The sequence below is a fragment of the Solanum dulcamara genome, chromosome 10 (genome assembly GCF_947179165.1).
Source record: "Solanum dulcamara chromosome 10, daSolDulc1.2, whole genome shotgun sequence".
Taxonomy (NCBI): domain Eukaryota; kingdom Viridiplantae; phylum Streptophyta; class Magnoliopsida; order Solanales; family Solanaceae; genus Solanum; species Solanum dulcamara.
In genome coordinates this window covers 7,014,306-7,032,148 of record NC_077246.1, presented here as the reverse complement: position 1 = coordinate 7,032,148, position 17,843 = coordinate 7,014,306, and the positions used below count along the sequence as shown (strand labels likewise).

Here is a 17,843-nt window from a genome sequence, read left to right as displayed (position 1 = left end):
TTTATTAAAATTGAATAAACAATTATTTTATAATAAATACTATATCTAAACTCATGATTAATAGTATATATTCAATAATGTCTCACTTAGACTTTTAACCATCACAATTATAATAATATACTATATCTAAATGCATGATTAATAGTATATATCTTAACAATTTCTCACTTAGATGTTTCATCTTAAAAATTATTAAAATATTATATTTTAACCCATAATTAATAGTATATACCCTAATAGAAAATACTAAATTTATCTTGAAATTTTAAAATAATACTTATTTTGAAATAATTTTCTTTTTACTAAGGTAACATTTATGATGAGACGGCTCAAAATAAGAAATTAGAGGAAATATTAAGAAAAGGAAATAGCAATTGCCGTCCAGGGGTCAAACTAAAGAAAAAGTAAATTTGTCTTTATTCTGACTCAATGCTATCGAAGAGTACACACATGTCACCCAATTACCTTTTGCTAATTATTTAATCTCATTTTTCTAAAATATTTCTCTGTTTTCGATAATCCTAATGTAATCTTCTAACTTTTGTGCAATAAAATAATCAATTATTTTGACTTTGTTATTCAATTTATCTTATATATATTATATTATTGTATACGTTTATATAAAGTTCTATAATATTGTATATTAGACTACATAACGTAATATTTTATGTTGGACGATATATTTTTAAAAATTTCCTATAAAGAACTCAATGACAATGGTTCAGCCATGAGATCTTTTAACATGAAGAAAATATGTACAAATCCTCTAGCTATAACCTTTCTTGTTTGTTTTTTCCTTCTTGGTACCTCCTTCAACATGAGTCTTGTTTTCCCATTTCACACAATCACTTCAATAATCTTCTCAATATTCCCATCTTATGTTACTATAACAAATAATCAAGCTAGTAATCCATACTTTGTTGAATCAAAAATCAAGCAATTAGCTCCATCTCCTCCTATTAATAATAATAATCCTTCGATCCTGCGATTCGCTTACTTGATTTCTGGATCAAAGGGTGATCTTGAAAAATTATGGAGGTGTTTGAGATCAATGTATCATCCATGGAATTACTATGTTGTTCATTTGGACTTGGAATCAAATGTACAAGAGAGATTGGAACTTGCTTTAAGATTGGAAAAAGATGCAATTTTTGCACAAGTTGGGAATGTGTATATGATTAGTAAAGCAAATATGGTGACATATAGAGGACCAACTATGGTTGCTAACACACTTCATGCTTGTGCTATTCTCCTTGAGAAACACAAAGATTGGGATTGGTTTATCAATTTGAGTGCTTCTGATTATCCTTTGGTTACTCAAGATGGTTAGTCTGCAGATTTATTGTTTACTTTTTCTAATCGATATATATAGATTGTATATTAATTATACATGATCATACATATATTATATATTTACCGACTATTTTAAGTTTAATTGATTGGATGGACGGTTATTTAAATTAATTCTTTTTTTTAATTCCACCCTAGAGAGGGGTGGAGCTATATTTTATGAAATTGAATTTCTTAACTGAAAAATAATGTTGTACATGTAGGTTAAAAATAATTTTTTGGTCTGTTTATTGGGAGGATCGCCCTCCAGTTCGAAGTTATTTTATTTAAATAAAAAAATCAACCGTTTTGACTTATGTTTTTGTATTTATATAAATTGTTGAATTCTGTTGGCATAGAAGAATCTTCTATGTAACATTAAAGGCGGTTGAAAAGTATCTAATAGATTATAAGTCCAAATTCTGACAATTCAATTTTAAGGTCCGTGTACATCTTATTATTCTCAGACTCTACTCGTGAGATCATAGTTATTGTTGTTGCTCACTAACAACTAAGTTTTCAAATGAGATATCTCTGATTGTCCTTTCTTTTTTTTTCCTTCTTCATGCAGATCTACTCTACACATTTTCTGATTTGAAACCAGACTTGAATTTCATTGAGCACACAAGTGAGCTAGGATGGAAAGAGTATGTCCTTCTCTCTGTCTCACTTTACCCTGTTGTGACTATGAATAATCACCATTAAAGCTTTAATTTTGATGTCACTATATATTTTATCATTTTGCAGGGCAAAAAGAGCAATGCCACTAATTATAGACCCAGGGTTGTACAAGACCACAAAGTCTGATATATTTTGGGTCACACCAAAGAGACCTGTTGCCACAGCCTTTAAACTCTTTACTGGTATTTTGACTTAGTGGGCATCACCATATACATTCTTTATTTTCACCATCAAATGTAGGGCTGTACAGGACAAACCGATAAACCGCACCAAATCGACAAATCGAACCAAACCGAAAAAAAAAACCGAGTAATGGTTTGGTTTGACTTGATTTGGTGTTTGGAAAAAAACCCGACCATTATAGGGTTGGTTTGCTTTTAACTAAAAAAAGTCAAACCGAACCCAAACCGACCCGATTATAGATATACTACTTTTAAATTATGTTATACATAAAAATATTTATTAAAATGTAATTTATAAATATTTTTTTAAAATTTTTCATATTTTTTGTTTTCTTTCTTACATTTAGATTTGGACTTGAGAAGCCCATCTAAATAATATACAAAAAAAACTCATCTTATAAAATTACATTATAAAGTTAAAACTTCAAACAGTGTTCTGCCTCTATCTTATATGTTGATATTTTGTACTAGAACTCTTTTTAAGAAGCACTGCTCTGTGCTTTTTATTAGATACTATGAAAAACCCGAGAAATCCGAAAAAAACCCGAAAAACCCGAAAAAATCCGAAAAAACCCGAAAAAAATTGATATCGAAAAATCCGACTTTTATTGGTTTGGTTTGACTTATAGATTTAATAACCCGACACAAATGGTTTGATTTGATTTGTAAAAAATCTGAACCAACTCGGTCTATGTACACCCTTAATCAAATGTTACCAATTATTTAATGTTTATCATAAAATTTTACTTGTAATTACCTTATAAATGATTTGATTGTGTAAATGTTATGTACGACATCAGTGCATAAAACTCCTATCTCTATTACAAACATGACACAGGTTCTGCTTGGATGATCCTTTCACGTGCATTTGTTGAATACTGCATATGGGGATGGGATAATCTCCCTAGGAACCTACTTCTATACTATTCAAATTTTGTGTCCTCTCCAGAAGGCTACTTTCAAACTGTTGTATGCAATGCACCAGAATTCACTTCAACTGTTATTAACCATGACATGCACTATATTTCCTGGGATGTTCCTCCAAAACAGCATCCACATACACTCTCTCTGAATGACACAAGAAAGATGATTGCAAGTGGAGCAGCGTTTGCACGTAAGTTCAAGCAAGATGATCCTGTTTTAGACAACATTGACATGGAATTACTTAACAGGAGTAATGGTAGCTTCACACCTGGTGGTTGGTGTGCTGGAAATCCTCCTTGTTCTAAAGTTGGAAATCCAACAAAACTTAGGCCAGGTCCGGGGGGTCAAAGGCTTCGACGTCTTATTGGTAAACTAGTATTGTCAGCTAAATTTAGTCAGAACCAGTGTAGTTAGATTTTTGTTGTATTTGCATCCTTGCTTGCTGATCCACAAAAGCAGGAGGAGACAAGAATGTAACATTAAAAGAGCCAGACAAAAATATCAGCAATGAAATCGGCCATTTGTCGATTGAGCAGGCCAGCAGATAAGAATATAACACTATAAGATCACCATCAACTGATTAGAACAAAAGTTTAACTTCTATGCACCGCCAGAAGTACAAGTTTTCCACACAATCAGGTAAATATGACCTGCAATGACAGGTTTGTCTATAGTAGATATAGTTTGGTAACATAATAAACAGTCTCAGACTAGAAACAGAAAATAATCCAAACATGTCACATTAGCCACTATCTCCCACTGAAACGATGGAAACTTGATATTCATAATTTTGCATGTTTTTTTGTCAAACAAGTTGGCTGGTCATGGACAGCATACATATCTTAACAGAAATGTACTCGAAAGTGAATAATCTGAAATATTACCTCTGCCTCCTTGCACTAGCGTGTTTAGCAACTGATCAGATAGTGTGAACTAAATGAGATACAGCATGGATTCTAAGACGCTGCTTGTATTCTTCTACTTACTGTCATCAGGCAAAGATATTACAGTCCTGAAATTTTCGTTAGACCTCAAAATTACAGAATATACAAAGAGAATAAACACTTGCATCACTTGTTCCCACACCCCCAAACCAATATTTATTTACAGCACATTCCACCATGAGAAAAATCTTATTTGTTTCCGCTATGAACTAACTACAAAAATATTTGTTTCTTGATGGCAACTTCCTTGTTACCTTGGCATCGTACCGAGTTTATATCAGCTATGATAAGATCTTGGTGTAACCCCCTCATGTACATTTTGCCGAACTCTTCTTCTTCACACCTTTCCTCATCTTGAAGTAACTAGTCAAGCCTTTAGGGATTTCAACCACATTATACCATCTCCAAGAGCTTGATATTTCCCATAGAATTTGCAGCAACTAAGGTAGGAGACTGGCCACGCCAACATACAGATGAGATGAACTGTGCACTGTCGTCCACTTCATCACCAGAAAGCGGATCTGTGCAGTTAAATTTAAATGACAATGCTGGCATGGGAAAAGCTTTGTGGTAGATGACAACCTGTAGCATGACACAGTATCAATTACACATTAATAATGGAAAAATGAACAGCGATCAGCACCAATAGTCACCATAAATGGCATCAGATGATGTAATATGTTGCTTGGACTCTTCAAAAATATTGATGAATGCATGTAGGATCCTCCAAAAGAAGTATATTGTTGGAGGATACGACAACATTTCTGGAGAGTCCACACAACGTACATATAGTGTGCAAAAGCTTATAAGGTGGGGACTCCTAAAGAAAACTGCCTAAATTCAAAGATGAACTACAAATACTTATTTATTTCTTTAGTGGTGGGGATTGTGGGAGGGAAATGATACAGAAAATCACAACCTTTTCGAACCGAATTTCCTTTCTCTGTGTGTACATTATCTGAGGAGAGAATTACCAGATTAAAAAGAACTACGCAAGATATAGTCACAAAAAAGTAGTTTTCTTCCTGTTGGCAGACTGTTAAATAGTTAAGGTTTGGAGTTGGAGGCTCGATAATATGTACTGAAGCTTTTCACACAGAGTATCTAGAGCATTATCCAAGTACTAGATATTCTGCTCTGGGATGTACCAGTCTATCACTTCATCTCCTTGTATAATTATATACTTCATAAAAGAATGAGCACTTCATTCTTCAAAGGATCAATATAGGCTCAACAATACAAGAATCAAATTTTTTTAAAAAACTTTCTATCAAGTAAAGGTATTTTCATTCATAAACATGGCCAAACTGGCCGTATACATGGGGTATACCAAATGGTAAAGATTGTACAAAATATGATTCTCCACAAACTCCGCCCAATCATCTCTATACAACACAGAACTTTCTATTTACACCAAAAGAAAATAAGGAGCAGAGGCTACTCCTCAACTGAGAGAAACTCAATTCTACTCCTTCAAAAGTTCTCCTATTTCTCTCTTTCCAAACTACCCACATTAAAGCAAGTGGAACCACGTTCCAAGCCCTTCGTCTTCTCCTTCTCCTGCTCTTCCAACTGAATATCATATCTTTCACAGTTCTTGGCATTGCCAAGGGAGTGTGAAACCACTTAAACATATCAAATCATACACACACACATATATATTCAAGTTAATGAGTTCTCTTTACGGGATAGTTATTAATTTACTATTCCGTATTCTCCATTTAGTGAACTGTGTTTAACTATACGGTTTTCCTATTGCATTTAGCAGATTGCAGCTGATAAAAGTTGGTCAGAGTTGGTTAAGCTGGATGTTAGTTAGTTGGGTGACTAGTTTTCAAATTTAATTTTGGCAGGAAAGTTGGTTATCCAATTCCAGCTTCGTTCTCTTGTATAAATACTTGTAATGTAATCACTCATTTGGAGTTCGTCTAATACGATCATGCCCATTTCAGCTGTCAATCTTTTGGAATTGTTCTCAGAATCTTCCCCTTCCCTGAATTGTTTTACCCCTTACCGAAATTACCCTTTCCTGAAGTATGTTTTTTTTCAGTTTTAGTTCAATCGTTTGTATCAATTAGTATCAGAAACTTTCGATCCTCACCTCAGGCCTTTACCACAAAAACACGATGGACAATGGACATGAAAGAGATGGAATTAATGAAGAAATACTTTGGAAATCAATTGAGAATTAGAGCATATGCAATCGATTGTAGAGTTAATGGATAGAATGGACGTACAAATAAGAATGAAGACTCTACAGCAGTTCGAAGGGAATTCTTCAACCATCCATGAGTTTGAAGAACCCTATTTCTAGGCACACCAGCAAATAGATTAACGTTTCAGTCGATTTCTTTCACTCATTTGTCAAAGTCGAAATTTCCCGAGTTTGACGAGTCTGATCTTAGGACCGAGCTGTATAAATGTGGATCAGTGCTTTTTAATTGATGAAGTACTATTAGAGCAGAGGGTCAAGGCAGCTTTAGTTCACTTTGAGGGAGAAGTATCCAGTAGCACGTAGCTTTTATACGTGAAAGGCAACATTTAGCTTATTTGTCCTGGGATGAGTATGTACTGGCCCTAAATGAGAGACTTGGCCAAGAGTGTGACGATCCTATGGCTTAATTGTAGAATTTTAGCCAGATAGAAGATGTTACGAGTATCATGGTAATTTTGATTGGCTGCTTGTCTCTCACTTATGCATTTAGTTGGTTTCTCGCTGGTCTGAAACGAGAGCTCAGCTCAGCTCAGCTCAGTGAGAGCTTTGAGATGAGAAGCCTTTAACATGTTAGCCAGACTGCAAGAGTCGGCCTTCTTTTCTCAATCTAAGTCCCTTAAATTATCCCAGTACCACCACCCTGCTGTAGGAAGGAAAACTCAAAATGTCTTGTTCGAAAGATTGGTCAAACAAAAACTTTTTTTTTTAGTACTGACAAGCATTCCCAAATGCAAATGGATTTTCCAAACATGAAGTTCCTTGCTCCCAAGTACTTCTATGAAAATCTATGTTGACAATAGCGCTTCTCAAAATAAGAAGATTTTGAGAACTTGGCCAAATGGCCACAAGTCTGCATAGATTCTAAGAGATGCTAGCTATTTTGAAACAACTTAGCTTTACATGATTCCAACCCTACTTCGATTCATTTATCACATTCAACCAATAATTGCAGTTTAGTGAATATAGAGGTCTACGTACACCCTGTTGGATGTGATCCTATCTAATCTTATTCAATCTTTGTAACCCCACATATCCACCTTAAACATTCATTTATGTGATTCATCTATGTTGGGTCCAGAACAACATGCACTCCCATGTAATAGCAATGTTGCAGTGACCATTTTATAAAAATGGACTTTCACTTTGTTAGGTATCTTCTCATCACATGTTAGTCCTTCCTTTTCATTATATATATAAAAATTAAATTTTAATTCCTCCACAGAGTGGCTCTTCCTCTGTAACTACTTTTCCCCAAATGCCCTAACCAATCTCTGTTGGCCGAATACATGTATAAATTAGTCAGACTGTAACCTGCTTTTGCATTAAGGACCACCAATATTCCCATACTTACATTGGCACCTTTTTGGATTGTTTCTAGCTAGCATGTGTTCAGATGAAGGAGACTTTCAAACGCTATGGCTTTTCTCTTAGGGATATAAAAGGGACATGAAATTAGGTGACTACGGGAAGTCAATGACCAACAAAAATCAGATTATAGTTGGCTGATTTATGTGAATTTAGAGCCATAAAAAGTAACTGAAATCCTTTGGTCTCCTCTTGAAGCTCAAGGAGAACATCTTTTAGCAGACTGTATATGAACCTACTTGAGCAAAAGATCAACTTAAGGTACCAACTGGAACTCTGAGGAAAATAAATGATAGCCATCACAAGGATACATGCAAGGATGTAATTGTTTGATTAGAGCTGTTATCACATTGATGTGCACAACTCAATGATATGTATGGCCTATGACAATCAGGAATTCAATGCTGTACATGCACAATATAATCCATAGGCATATCTATACACATCTAAATAAAGACATGTAGTATATTGCACAAGTGGCAATTGGCACGTGGTTGAACATGCACAAGCCCCAACGTGTCGTCTAGAACATGCACACTACACCTAGTGTTGAGGGTGCCAAATTTCATTTCACAGAAGTGAGTTTTGACCAGTTTGTACCCTTTTCCTCTACTGATAGTCATATTGTATATTTGTATTTCAGCATGACTGGTCATTTTGTATGCCTTCTGGTAAAAAATTTCATTTCATGAAAGTCATTTTGTATTTTTAGCATAAAATACTTGCTTTCTGTACATTTATTATAAACAGCTATCTGGAACTTTAAACGCAAATTGCTTTTAATTTTTTTTTAAAAAAGAACACAAATTGCAGTTGAATGTATTTGCCATAGATATGATGCTTAAGGAACCAGTTTTAGTCAAACTATTCCCTTTAATATTAGATGTAAGCAAACATTTTCTGTGCAAGTATTGCTCAAAACTCATTTAAAATGCACTCAAGTACGCAAGTAAGGATTCAACTTTGTGGTAATAAATGATACCTCATTTGTCTCTGAGCCAGTTGCTATATAACCATCAGATACAGATAGGCCAACAAAGTTCTGCGATAAAGAAATGCTTTCATCAATAGTAAAGCACATTCAAGCACAATTAAATTATCATGGGAAAGGGAAGATACGAAGTTCAAATCAGGAGTAAATTGTATGAAGAAACTAGAGACATGATTTGGTTACTTTTGTTCATGTCTCAAAAAGAAGAAACTGGTGGCATTGTTGATGATACAAAGCAACTAATTTTTTAAGGAATGGCTGAGAATTACCTCGTAGATGCATAAGCCTCTACGTACTTAATACAAGTTACGTGTCAATAATCTACCATTTGAATAATTACAATATAGAGAGAGTGCAATAGGACATAAGAATGCTTGAAGACGTGTCTTATAGGCTAGACTGGAACTTGATTGTCTAGTTAGAGCATATTTATTAAATTTATGCTACATGTACACATATTTAGTCCCTTCCTTTCTCTGTCCACCTCTTTTTCATCTACTCGTTCTGGTTTAGTCCCTGTTGCTGCTCCCACCCTACTTTCTTTTGTAAGCCTCTCTCCTCTCCGTTTCTTTGACCCACAACAAAAGCTATTCAAATCTCTGTTCCAATTCATCTATTTAAAAGCCTTCCATAACAGTGGAACAGGAAAGGCCTTAGGTAGACATGTTGCCATTGGGCCCATAGGTAGATTCTACCAAGGGTTGTAAAGTATCAAGTTGGTAGTCAACAACCCAACTTTTCTCATGGTTCTAAAGAGGATCAAAACTGGGCTGCAATCAATTGGAGGACTGGGTATCTTTGAGAGAGGGAAGGGTTGAGCCTCATTTGGTACTAGGCGGTGTAAAGCGCCGAAACTTCTAAACAATTATTTGGGCTAATACAATCCTAATTGGATGATTCGGGTAGTCCTGAGGTGTGAATGGACCAGCATGAAGTGTTTGGGACATGATAATGTATGCCTGCTATAATTTGGAAGATGTAGACAGAAAAAATAACGAGAAAGTCAACAAGAGGACAGCCTACAGAGGCTTCTCGCGATACCCTCGTGACACGAGTTTATCACGAGAAAGCTGGGAGAAGTCAACATCACAGTTAGACCAACTGTGAACAGACCGCAAGAAGGTCATTTGGCTAGGCGATGGCCTCGCGTCAAGAGTCTATCGCGAGTGCCTGATGGTGTAAATACTGAGTAAATTGTAGTGAATAGAAGGGTATAATATATTGGACAATGAGTAATACGTTATGTGGATGATTGGATCTAAGTTACTCGGACTCTTCGCTTCTAGTGCCACACCCGTGTCGATGCTCGACACCGCGTGAGGTGAGTGTGGGTGGGGGATTCGTACCAGATTTGGTCAACCAATTTTGAGTATTTTGACCAAAATCAATGGAGAAATTCGAGATAGATATGTAAAATGATTTCTATAATCAAAACAAAAGCTAAGGTGAAATTGAAGAAACAGAATATCGTATATAGAAATTTCTATGCCAGGCGTTTTCCTTGTATCTCCTCCTGGGATTCTCTTTGGGATACCTTGCAAGTTTTCCACGTAATGTTTCACAATTTAGACATATAACTCTATTTTAGATATTTGAATTATTTTTAAGTGAATCCTCACACCCATATACGTACATGATCCATACCTCAGAATCTTAAAATTAAGATCTTGAAGGATCCGACCTCTAGATATGCACCCGTTTCAGACATCTGCACCCGAGTTTGAGCAACTTAGATTGGAATAGAATGTAAGTATTTATAAGCTAAATATGAAGCTTGGGAGCAAGAGGAGTTGGAAAATCATGCAAACGTTAAGAAATTCTAACATGAAGTCTAGTTTACAACAGTTCAAACCGTTTACCAATCGAGGTTATGTACAAAAAGTTATTTACCGAAGGTGGCAGCAGAATCTGCCCCATCATGAGAAGAAGGATTTTGGGGGCTCGCAATTTGATAGTGAACCAAGTGTTACTGTAGCCCTCTCACCTATATAAGTTCCAGAACCGGGATTTTGAGTTAAAACCAAGAACAAGGGAGCTAGGGCTGGGTTTTTTGTATGATTTTCATCCTAAGGATACTTCCAAACATCAAGGTGAGTTAGATATGTATTGTTTATGTTATTTTGTGTTCAATATCACTAACTTTAACTCCCAAAACATGTGATTTTTTCTAGAAATCTGAGTCTCCCAAGAATTCTTCAAAATAGAGACCTTCAAGATCTGTCTCCGAGAAGTAATCCCACAACTCAAGCTTTGACTATGAAGTTTAAATAAGCTTGCCAAGTATAGTTGAGGATAGAAATTATGGCTTTAAATATAGTATTGAAATAACACTAGGAAGGGAAGTGTTTGGGGAAGAAGGTGATGAATACTAATTTGGTATATTAGAGAATGGGTTGAATAACTAGTCTAATGACTCCAGTGAGTTGTTTATTCCATGAATTGAATTTATGGATATGAATTAGGGAAATAATGAGGGAGATGGGAGACAATGGATGAACCCTAGATGGGCTATGTTAAATTGTTGTGCCTAGAATTGATAGAAATACAATCACGTTTATGTAGATTGATTGTAATGGGACATGTTGGATGTCGTTTGGTTAACTGGATAGAAAAATTGAAGGTAAGTGAAGACGTACCTTCCTTGATGCTATTTTCTCAAATGACATGATTTCAAATGTATATGAATCTGGTTTAGAACGTGAATGTGCGTTCATAGGTGTGAGCGAGCAATAATTCTCCATGTTTTTCATGAAAACTATGTTTTGTGCTATCTTGAGAATGATATGTTTTATGAAATATGCTAGTTTATATTTTGAAATGTGAAAATAGTGCACTGTGTTATGTTTCATAATTGTTTATGAATATGTTTTCAAGTGCGATAAATATGTTTATTTTAGAAAACATGATTTCTACTTATAATATGCTTACGAACTCCATGTTATTATTTCGCACATAGATGAGGTTTAAGGGCCATAGGAGCCAAGACATGCATTGATTAACACATGGATCATGATGTCAAAGCTTTTAAAGTATAGAATACCAAAAGGGGCATATATTCAAAGTCAAATGTTTTGGAAGTAACCTTAGGTAACTGAGAGGAGATTTGGAAGCATGGATAGAATGCCTAGCAACCACAAGTACAGGCGCGGGATCATAGTTGAGACCATCATTGAACGGCAACTATGGTGAATCACCCAATAGGGCCATGGGGTTATTTCTAGAATTTCCATGTGAAAAGATACAACATTATAGTGGGATCTGGCATAGATTAGACGGCATGATATACACATGGTAATTAAAACATGTTAGTGTCTATAGGTACTCCGTAGTAAGAGTACACTTATATATGTCATGGAAAAAGGCCAATTGGCACATGTTCACATTCTAAAAGTACATCTTGTTAGTGCATGTTGTACCCTTGTAATTCTTGCCATAGATTGTTTATTGTGTTCCAATTATCACACTATTTTGTTGTTGCTATTGTTTCTTTCTTGTAGACTTTACACTGGTTTTCTTATTAACGGCTATGGTTTCTTCATTGTTTTCTTCTTCTTTTACTTGGGTTTGATGCACTTAAGCCGAGGGTTTTTCTCGTGATTTTGAAATGTTGTAGAACGATTTCAATTTTTATATATTGCATCTTTGGATTTTAGAAGTTTTGTCCTAACATTGAGTGAGGGAGTTGGATACTTAGTGCAATTGCACTCACGCTCAAGGGAAATTTTGTTGTTATCCATTTTAGGCGCAAGTATGAGCAAATATAGCAGTTTGAGGTAGGCATTCAACTCATCTAGCTTTATTATGATGAGTCTTACTACAGTACTAATGGGAGTCGTCATGTTTAGTCTTTTGTCTTGCCGGGTTAGGACCCGCGCAATTATGCATTATGTAGTCAGTTAGAAGCTCATTTGCAATTTGGATTGATGTATCTATATACGTTAGGGTAGTGTTCACCACTTTTTATGTTTATGTATAAATTTCTAAATGTTTTGGAGACGAATGAGCCATATGTTACCTTTAAAGATTATGAATGCTTTAGTTCATGATATATACAGAGTCTAAGAATGGGTATGACATGTTCAGTTGGCTCTCTCGATGAAAGTTAGGGCGCCAGGGGCTCATCATGCAGTCATTCAGGTTTGGGGAATGACAGGCGGCTAGCAGGGGTTGGAGTAAGCGGATATGCCTGTAGTGTAGTTTGGAGTAGATGATATGCAGAGGAATCAAACAGTTCAAACTCCAACTACGAATTTTTGAACTTTTTAACAACAAAAAGTTGTGATTTGCTGAATCTGGAACTTGTACTACTCACAAGCAAATATCCAATTTCAGTCCATCTCGGATAGAAAATATTCTAGATTAGCTATAGTAAAGACCCAAACCTACCTATTGGTCTTATCAAGAAAGTTATAAGTCCATGGTTGGGAAATTGGCAAATTCATCTGCACTCAATCTTGATTTCACATGTCAGGTAATAAAATTCACAAAACAAAGAAGATATAACATTTTTTGGGATATCAGGGGTCTCACCTACTTTTTCCCTTTTTTTAAGAAGAAAGAAAGAAAAATTAAGAGAAAATTGAACTCCCGGAGGACGATTATCAGATAGGATTTTAGAATAATGGATTTAACTTAAACTGTATGGGCAACTTAGATCTCTCTAACTTTATCACAGAGAACGTTACAAGACAACATACTATTCAATGACATCACAGAAACAAGATCTTTATTCAAGTGATAGGATCAAAGTATGATACCTTTACATTCATATGTCCAGTAAATGACTGAAGAGGAGAATCAAGAATACGAGACGTGCATGTTGACAGATCCCACAGCTTTATTGTATTATCCGTAGATGCAGACACAAGAGTTGTTGAATCTATGAACTTGACATAGCTAACTGTCTTGTTGTGCCCATTTAATGTGCATAGAGGTAACTTTGAGTTTCGTAGGTCATAGTAATATATCTTATGATCTGCTGAACCAAAAGCAAGGGCCCGTCCAGAATCAACAGGGAACTGAACACAGCAGACATTGGCTTTTGTTTTTATGGTTCCAACACTTACTCCCTGTGGCAAACAGGTAAGACAAACCAACTTATTACACATCCACATTCAATTAACACAGCAACAATAACTAGATGACTGTAGTACATTTAGTTTTAAAGCTGACATCCACCAAGTGCAAAAGTAGAATTGCCTGATTGATATTCCAAAGCTTCACAGAACCATCATCGCTCCCGCTTGCCAACATGGTTGGATCTGCTATTGAAAAGTCAACAGACCAGACGCGTTTCTCATGCTCTCTCATCTCCATGAAAAGCTGACTTCTTGTGACATCCCATACCTGTATACATTTCTAAGCAAGCGTCTTTCTGATTCTGCTAAATAAACAAGATTTAATGATCATGAATTTGACGTACCTGCACCACACCTTCAAAGTTACTTGAGGCAAGCTGGCTTTTGATATAGCCATTCCAACATATACTGCTTAACTTTGATCTATTAGCCATTTCAATGACTGGATAGTGTATATCACGATCCGCATTCAGAATTGAGTTATATTCAAAAACTTTGATCTTCTTATTTACACCAGCAGTTGCAAAAAATTCACCATCACGATCAAAGCTGAGAGAACATACGAGATTGGACGAGTTTAGAAGATCTCCTTGCTTTAAATCTGCCTTCACTTCTAACTTGCTAAAAGAAAAGTACTTGCACAGACCCTCCAAGTACGAATTGATCCATCCCCGCTGTCTATCGCCATTGAACCCTCCCTTTGATGACAAATTACTCAGAGAACTCCTTTCAGTAGCTGTAGCGGAACTTTTACATTCCTGACTTGTTTGACAGTTTCTACTCATAGATTTGTCCCTTTTAATAACCCTGCGTCTTGTCATGAAATAAGCTGCCTCCAATTTTCTGAAGTTCTTCATCAACCGGGAACTTTTTGCCGAAATGCTGCCTTTACATTCAATATTCCTTTCGGATTTCTGGATTTCATCTGGATGACCATCAGATTCCTCATCTATGCTGAGCTTAGACCTCTTTCTAGATCCAGAGCTCCCTGAATCATGATCTTCAGTAACATTTGTCCTCCGAGAATTCAAATGCTTAGCTGGTTCTAAGCTTGCACCTCCTTTCATCTTAAGGGGTGTTTGCATCTTAGTGGCCTCTTCTGCTGGTTCTAAGCTTGAGCCACCTTTTAACTTAAGGGTTGTCTGCATCTTAGTGGCCTCTTCTACATCAGACGATAAGAAAGACACGATTTCCTGCAAATTTTCCATAGCCTCCTGCTTTTTCTGTTGGATTAGCAAAAGGAACTCCAGCAATAATTCCTGCTCATCTATTTTTTCTCTAAGCTCTATTGCTGCTTCACGTTCTTCCAAGTCATGTCTTGGAGTTTTAAGGAATTCACTTTCTAGCAACTCACTGTCATCAATTTAAAGGAATGAAAATAAGGAAAGAGTGACAAAGAGTTCAAGTATATGGATGTTGAGATGATCAATTCATAATATTCATCTTAGTGAAAATCTGCAGAAAGCAGCAGAGATAGTAGAAAGCTCAGGAGAACAGTGAGATGTCTGAAATGCATTTCATGATTACATAAAAGGGACTCATTCAGTCAGATAGTACTCATTCGAAGATAACTTTTATGTCATTATTATCTATTTCATTTTACCATCAATATTAGAATTCTTTTCCCTTACCCTCCTTTCTACTACAGATGAAACAAAGGACGTCTTTTCAATAATTAATAAGGTTCAAATATGGAAATTGGCAAGGAAATTGGCAATGATTTTGCAGATTGTACTGAGACAATGCCTTTAGAACAGATTGCAATATGCTGAAGAGGCAACCATAAAACTGCAGAATCAAGCCGTCCACAGAGGACGATAGAGCTGCTGATTGGTTAGCTAATTATGCATGAAATCTAGTACTGTCATATCTTTATATATAGATACCCTCCTCTCGGTGGGTGTAATTAGTTTACTTCTCACAATGTAAATGTTCTTACTCCCAAGACACTGACTAGATCCATTGTATTGACCAATTCTTAATTAAGCAAAAAAGGATACTGCTGTTGCAAGATGTGTAATAAATTTTTTCTAGTTTAAAAGCAAAAAAGATAAGTTCGCATTGCTGCATTTGCCTTTATTTCCTGCGGCTAGAATCTTCATTCCTGGAAAAGCTAAAACTCATGATTCTTCCCTTTGAGTTTTCTGCCACATAGGGAAATAGATACTCTAACATAAACCTTAATAAGTAAAAAGTTCGGAAATCAAGAATTACAGAACCACAATCAAGGCTCTCAAGGATAATGTTATCTATCAGTAAATATTACTCCTAGAAGACTTCAACAACAACCTGATCTGATAGAAAACAAATAAAAAATGGCATTCATTAAGCAAAACTTTCTTTGGCAAAAACAAATAAACCAAGTGAACGCAAAAAAAAAAAAAAGGAATGCTCACCCCACTTTTGGCCGACTACTTGGTTCCGGGTGTAGTAACCATAAGCAAAATGAAGCCTCCTTAGGCCATTTCAACAACAACTGTGGGGGCAGGACACGATGTCTTAGACATGACATATTTGCAATTTTCTCATCTGATGACTTGAAGGTGCAATATAGCTGCTCACAAATTATAAGCATCATTAAGATAAAACATCATCATGGAGGAGACAGTAAAATTTAACTAAGCACACACCTCAGCGCCACGGAGTTTCTAACTAATTGCTACTAACCTCAAATAGAAGCACTCCAAGTTGATAAATGTCTGAAGCACAAGTGCCTGGAGCACCATTAACCTCTTCTGGACTTGTATACCAATTAGTTTCCAGGTGCAATATCTGTTTCATTGGGAAAGTATGCTTGTTGTTGTTTTCTTCCACTTGTCTATTCTTAATAGCTTCCAGAGTCTGCACCATATGACCTGAACTTGACTGCAAGCAACTGCTTTCAGATGCTATAGCAGAGTCCTTCCCTTGAATCATCTCAACTTGCATAGGTGAAGATGAACTGTTTGGCTCATCTTCACATGAATCCGATCCCGAATCGGAGCAGGAAGCAGACTCAATAAACGCAACACGGTTAAAAGAAGACATGACAAAACATGATGGCCTAACATTATGAACAGCTATCCCCTGAGTATGTGCCAGTTTTACAATCTCTACAATTTGAGTAAATATATGCAAACATTCAAGAGCATCGACAGTTCTCTCTGGACTATCCAACCAATGTCTCAAACTAACATCTTTACAATCGATTCCTCGACCCCCTTGATCGTCAAGGCAATTAACATCAGATGACTCAATTCTCTCCCACCCTTTTGAAACAAATCCAGAATCATGATATGCATCACTAGACAACCTAATGGTACTTGCAGCACGAAATCTTGAATTCCAATCCACAACACCTGAAGAATCCAAACCCCTTGAACTCTCATACCTCTCCCTACCAGACTGAGATGAACCCTCCATTGCTATCCACATAGGACAATGCACATAATACCCACACAATCAAACTGGAAAATCCTCAAACTCCTAACACATCCCTTTACTTCCGACATAGCCATGTTGAATCAAGAACTCATTTTTACCACACAAAAATGTCAATACATCACCTCAGACAACTCTATTAGTATCAGTTATCTGTCTTTCAAAACACCAAACTAAACAAACATAAGATATCTGAGCAAGACTAACAGCACCGTTCAAAATAATATCAACAGAGAAAAAACATTTAGTTTGAGCTTGTATATCAGCTCGAGCAAAAAATACAAGAACCACACAACAGATACTGCAGCTTTAGAATATACAAGACAATAGTACTACTATTATATTTTATATTGTAAACAAGTATAACCTCTCAAAATTGCTATAAAAATCAAATCTTTTTCTTCTTTAAACAGGATGTGTGAACAGAAAAACAAGAAAATAAAATAAAATAAAAGTTTCAAACAATTCCTTAGGAAAAAAAGAGTTACAACTATCCATTAATTTAATGATGTCAATGGATTTTTCTATTGCATAAAAAGGGGTCCACCCATTATCTACAACTCACTGATTTTTAGCTTCTATTACATCCCACGTACGTGGCACATTCATATCCTCAAAGTTCTGAGAGTTAGCAAAGATGCCAAATACTCACTAGCAATGTAGCTCATCTTCCTGTGGACCAAACATCAAGAAATATTGAATAAATAATTCTTA

General features: G+C 35.8%; 2 protein-coding genes across 4 annotated transcripts; one reads left to right on the top strand and one right to left on the bottom strand.

Moving 5' to 3' along the window:
- Nucleotides 1-727: 727 nt before the first annotated feature.
- Nucleotides 728-3,638, top strand: LOC129870536 (beta-glucuronosyltransferase GlcAT14A-like). The gene is made up of 4 exons (XM_055945349.1): nucleotides 728-1,325; nucleotides 1,901-1,976; nucleotides 2,077-2,192; nucleotides 3,031-3,638. Exons 1-4 carry the CDS (start codon nucleotides 728-730, stop codon nucleotides 3,528-3,530), a joined length of 1,290 nt encoding a protein of 429 aa, XP_055801324.1. The 3' UTR covers nucleotides 3,531-3,638.
- Nucleotides 3,639-3,870: 232 nt separating this feature from the next.
- LOC129870535 (protein SPA1-RELATED 4-like) lies at nucleotides 3,871-17,576 on the bottom strand. Of its 3 annotated transcripts, XR_008762095.1 has the most exons (8): nucleotides 16,377-17,554; nucleotides 16,106-16,263; nucleotides 14,054-15,062; nucleotides 13,831-13,977; nucleotides 13,389-13,700; nucleotides 8,623-8,682; nucleotides 4,315-4,642; nucleotides 3,871-4,128 (listed from the first exon to the last, which is right to left on the bottom strand). XR_008762095.1 is itself a non-coding variant. In XM_055945347.1 (7 exons), the coding sequence occupies exons 1-7, from the start codon at nucleotides 17,121-17,123 to the stop codon at nucleotides 4,454-4,456; spliced, it is 2,622 nt and encodes an 873-aa protein (XP_055801322.1). In that variant the 5' UTR covers nucleotides 17,124-17,554; the 3' UTR covers nucleotides 3,871-4,453. The 3 variants fall into 3 exon arrangements, 2 of the variants coding, with proteins under 2 accessions (XP_055801322.1, XP_055801323.1); XM_055945347.1 differs by having other exon boundaries at nucleotides 3,871-4,642; XM_055945348.1 differs by lacking the exons at nucleotides 3,871-4,128; nucleotides 4,315-4,642; nucleotides 8,623-8,682 and having other exon boundaries at nucleotides 13,486-13,700; nucleotides 13,785-13,977; nucleotides 16,377-17,576.
- Between the last annotated feature and the right edge of the window lie 267 nt (nucleotides 17,577-17,843).